Raw genomic sequence first — 5,620 nt, forward strand, 5'->3', positions numbered from 1 at the left:
TGTCAAATTTCGCGCAAAGCTACATATGTGCTTTCTGCGCCAGACATCCCTAATTATAAATTGACAGACTAGAGGGAAGGCGGCTAGTCAACATCATCCATTGTCAACTCGTGGGCTACTCTAATCGGATAGCGGGACTTTACTGTCACTCTTATAACGCACTCATGGCCCCAAGATGCGGAGAGTGAATTTTTTGTTGGGAGGACGGTAAAGGGTCACAAATCCGGAATCCTCGGTTTTACAGTCCACCACAATAACCTCAGTGCCGCGCTACTTTCTACTTTTTTTGTTTTCAAGTATTGTCCAGATCCAAGGCATATCCCCTTTTCTTACAAAATGTACTTCATTCCCTAATTACCACTGTATTTTAAATAAGAGTGTAAGAAAATTGCTCTGCCTAAATAAATATGATTCATGATATTTATCAGGATGTTGGAGCGTACAGGTTGAAGAATTTAATACCATAGTATTACGAAACTGGTGGTGGCCAGGTATGACGTTCTACCACATCCCTGCCACCTCTTATTATGGTCAACTTTACATCGGAAGTGGTGAGCCCATTATGGACCTTCCATTTATGCTATAATTGTGGCTGAATTTTTCTATTAAACGAATTTCAAACATTATTAATTTCTAGTAACGTGCGATATTTTTAGTACGTAGCTCATGAAAAATATCACAATATGCATTTTATAAATAGTTCATTTATTCCTTGATTTTTTTCTCAAGTAAAAACATTTTATATATTTTTCTCGTGTATACCTTGTTCTTATGTTAAATAAAAAAAAAAATACATATATTTTTATCTTATGCTGTGATTGTTTTTATTCATCAGTAAGAGTCATTATAAAACGAAGACTCTCGGTACTGTGTTATTTAACTTTCCTAACACAAACACACAAGAAACTTATGCTTCTGATCACGAATACAAACACATCACTACTTTTACACGATCAGGAAAACCAGTAGAACCGAAGCTAGCAGCGCCTTCTAGTTTCACATAAGTTATATATTTATGTTTAAAAAAATGTTTTGAATAAATAATAAAAAATATACATTGCTGAAAGTACAGCTGTTCGTAAAGGTCAGTATACATGTTCAAATAAAATACTGGGAACTTATCGATATACATTTAGTGAATGATGGTTTATAAGGTTATAGTCAACTTGTTTTGTTTTAGTCATAAATTACAAAAAACGTGTAATTTATGTTCTCAGTTGCTGAAATCATATTTTAGATAAAGAGCAATGCTCATACTCTGGCCTAATGAGTTACTGACAATAATAAAGTGTTTGTTATCTCATCCCATGCTTATGAATATGAATATTATACACATATATATATATATATGTTCTATTTCATCATAGGTTTGGTTTTGCTGTTTTTAACGCAGTCCTTACTATTGATGGAAATATTAACGTATCTGTTTTTAGATAATGTTTAGCTTTACATTAGATATATGATAAACTTTACTTAATTTATAAATTTACAAATATATATATATAAACACAACCAAAACACATAGGAGGCTGCTAGAGGAGATAAATTTGTTCAAAGTTATCATAATGTACAAGGGCAGGAAAATAAAACATTTGCATAGAGACATTTTAGTAGGATAAAGGATATGAGGCATGGAGGAAGAAAGAGATTATATACGAGACATGTGATTTTGAAAATGTATGATAATAGTTTCAAAATATTTATATAATCAGTCTCAGTATTTTTTGAAAATTGTTAATATTGGTATAATGAAGAAAATAACAGAAGAGTTGAAGTTTTGTTACACATATATATATGTGTGTGTGTGTGTGTGTGTATATATATATGTGTACATACACAAATGATGAACGAGGTTATATTGAGATATTAGTACAACCAAAATATAATTTTTAATTAATTTTAACTAAATTTCACCGTGTTTTATAAATGAGGGGTTAACGGCTAATTTATACAACGACGACAATCTCTTTTAATTATCAATAAATCTGTACAAAACCTTGTTAGTGAATAGACCAGAGTTACTAAAGTTACAAAACAGTCAGTCCATTTATTGACTTATGTACATTTGAACAAAAATACATAAAATAAAATTAACACCAAAGAATACACCAAAAGACTAGAATAAAAAAAGTTAGTAATAGTTAGTAAAAGACATCTATTATAGAACTCTGGATGACTGGGCATTTTACTGAAGTGTTGACGAATACAGTCTTTAAAGGAAATAACATCCATTTTCAAAAACATATTTTTGCACAGTTATATCAAAAATAACCTCATCGGCATACCCTAGCAACAGTATGTCTTTTCAGAGTTAACTAATCACCGACAGGAAGACGAATGACGTCAAATAGTGCTGGACCGGAAGTTATTGTGGAATGGTGTCGTGATCATCTTGCACTGGAGCTCACAGTTTTTTAAAATAAAGTAAAGATGCAAATAACACGGCCCAGACGAGTCCCAAAATAAGAAGAGTCACCATAGACACAGTCTTGTATTTGGCCCAAGGCTCCATCCTTACCTGTAGTCTTCTGGAAGAACCTTCTATTCCACACTTACACACCTTACCTTCCTCCAGACAAGAACATGTTCTTCTGGTTACTTGTGTGTGCGCCATCTCTCTAGGGTATGGGAATAACGACTATTAACATTCAACCCCAAATAAAATTAAAGAGTAAATTAAGTTTGCTCATAAAATATTTTTTTTTTCAAGAATTAAAAGACAAATACCAAAACAAGAACAAATATTTCACGAGAAACAACACTGACTTCCAGTTTTTAATTTTTAGGGTGTGACAAAAAACATATACGTTTGAATTTTAATAATTGACGTACTTTAATTTAAATCCCCATGGTGTTTTGTGTCCGTTTTACTTCACCTTATAGTGACCTAAATTAAATTAGGTATGTGAAGAATGTTACATTTCGTCGAATTAATTATTCGATATTATGCAGCGAACAAACTGTTTAATGATTGTATATATATATATATATACATGTTAAATGTTTCTTTTCTTTTTCACCAGAAATGAAATTGAAAAGAGAATCTGTGCCGTAGAAGCCCAATGCATTCCTTGATTGGCTGTACCCTCTGCTGTGGACTGCAGATTCGCCTGTGGTGAAAAAAGAAGAAATCTTTAACAATATATATATAATATCGATTAATGAATTCGACGAAATGTCGTAACATTATTCACATACCTAGTTTAATTTAGGTCACTATAAGGTGAAGTAAAACGAACACAAAACCACATAGATATTATAGACACTTCATTATTACAAGAGTCCTAATGATATTTGTTTGGTTTACTGATTCAAGTCTTGCTGATGAGCCTTGAATAGGTGAAACTCCAATCCACAGCAGAGAGTAAGGCCAATCAAGGTATGTATTAGGCATTTACGTCACAGATTCTCTTTTCAATTTCATCTTTGATGAAAAAGAAAATAAATCTTTAACATATATATATAATTTAAACCTCTATTGTCACATGCCTGTGTAAACAGAATTGTGTCACATCAGACAAGGTTAAGCAAAATGAAAGAAAAATATTCGAATATTAACGCTCGTCATAGTATTTCACTAATGATTTAGCTACAGTAACTTTGCTTTATGATACCAATATTTCCGCATTTTTACTTTTTATTTAGAGTTAAGTATTTTTTAATATTTTTAACAAACGTGGTAAACGTGTTAAAATATCATTACAACAGACATCGTGGTTTGCAAATCCTTTCAATATACAACTGAAATTACATAATCATCATATTACTTATTGCTTCTCCTTATCACGCTCTCTTATTAGATCTTAGTTAACAGTCTTAAATATATATTCTTTTTGTGTATAATTTTCCTACGAAATGTTAACATTTATCCTTTTTAATATTTTTATGTTACGCCACTATCCAAGATTGAAAATCTATATAATTTCAGCGTCTATTAAATATATATATCTTCTGACATCAATGTTTCAGTATTTCACCTTCGGTATGTTTTTACCCTTTTTCTGCATATCAGAAAATTCCACTAGTATAACAAGAGTAAGACTAAAAAAAATTATGAAAGTGAAGTACAAAAACGTTGACACCAATGAATAGTTTTCTAGCGTTAGTTATAATTAATGTAATGGTAAAACTATGTTTATCATATACTAGTTATCACTAAAACCAAAATGCTTAGAGTGTATACATATATACGTAGGATTTCTTAGGCACAGCTGCCTATTAAGTTTCGAAAACCTTCCTTTTTTTAAGGTAGTTTAAATTTATCATGAAGGTAATTTTACTTTACGTACGGTAATATTTTGGCACAACAAAAGTGAGCTTACCTATACCGTATTAGCTATGATAAGAATCTTATGAAGTGCTGAGCACTTGAGGCTGATGACCGTATAGAAAGAAGCAAAACTGGCCCAGATGTCAAATGAACACTTGCCCTTCGCGAGCTTGTATCTCGATGAAGATCAAGCAGTGTCATGCCTGTAAGTAAACTCGTGACCAAGTTTTTGTGAAACAGACATCCGTTGTCAGAAATATTCTTGTTAAAATCGTATTTTTAGTTACTTCACTGCACGTGCAGATCAATGAAACTTGAAGTCACTCAGAATAAACATAAAAATAAAAGCTTTCGCTATCACGGTTTAGCTTATCTATAAACTAGTAAAAAAGAGTAATAAGTAAATTTGAACGTTACGTTTGTAAATAATAAATACTACATACATAAACTAATTCTATGCAACGATATAATATATCCATGTATTACCATAAACCCTAAAAGGACAGTAAATTTTCTAATTATTAAAAATCAGAGTGAAAATTAGAGACAAGAAAAAAATGTAACCAAATTACAAATTTAGTCAAAGGTAAGTTAAATAGTGTAGCATTCTATTAATTCCATATTTTTATCATTTTATTTTATCTACTGTTTCATTAGTCAGTTAATTCGAAAGCTTAACAAAACTTCTAAATTGTCTTGTATGTTTCATTTTCACTGAATCATCTTTATAGCTTTTAATGTCATGAGGAAAGAAACATAACAAATATATATATATATACACAAAAATAAAACTAGGACAACTTGATACTCTTTTCATGTAAGTTATGAGATCACCAGGTCTTTTCTTATGTGCATTATCGTTGTTAATAATTACTTATATGAGCATATTTCCCTACTTTTCATTGATCGTAACCTTTGAGACTGGTTGTGACCTAGTTTTTAACCTGCCGTACTGTGGACCGATAGTCCACTATTCACGTCCAGGTGCCGCATACAAAATCATATAAAAGAGAAAGTTTTGGGGAAAAAAAGCTTCAGTCACATTTGAAAGATTTTTATTGAACAAAAATTCAATTTGATATTTTAAAAATTAGTATATATTGTTCTAAACACAAAAAGAGCTCAAACCATCAAAATAAGAAAATACCGTAAATCAAAAAAAGGTTTACTGTTATTTAGTTTGGTTCAAAACCTACAAAATCTTCATTGCTTTCACTGTCACTTGGAAAGGAATCATTGGATCCAATATTATGATCAATGAGAATATCATCCTCGGTCCCATCCATTGCGTCACTAATACCAGATTTCTTAAATGACTTATTAACTATATCACTTCTTACTTTTTCCCAC

The 5,620-nt window shown here is 31.1% G+C and overlaps 1 protein-coding gene across 1 annotated transcript in view; it reads left to right on the top strand.

Annotated features, from left to right (window-relative positions):
- The window catches only part of LOC106473705 (radial spoke head protein 9 homolog), a 14,985-nt gene extending 14,300 nt beyond the window's left edge, over nucleotides 1-685 (top strand). The window contains exon 5 of the mRNA XM_013934384.2: nucleotides 429-685. Coding sequence (XP_013789838.1) covers nucleotides 429-586 — 158 coding nt within the window. The 3' untranslated portion in view covers nucleotides 587-685. The remainder of the gene's footprint in view (nucleotides 1-428) is intronic.
- Nucleotides 686-5,620: the final 4,935 nt, after the last annotated feature.

The sequence above is a fragment of the Limulus polyphemus genome, unplaced genomic scaffold, assembly GCF_000517525.1.
Source record: "Limulus polyphemus unplaced genomic scaffold, Limulus_polyphemus-2.1.2 Scaffold6422, whole genome shotgun sequence".
Lineage (NCBI taxonomy): Eukaryota > Metazoa > Arthropoda > Merostomata > Xiphosura > Limulidae > Limulus > Limulus polyphemus.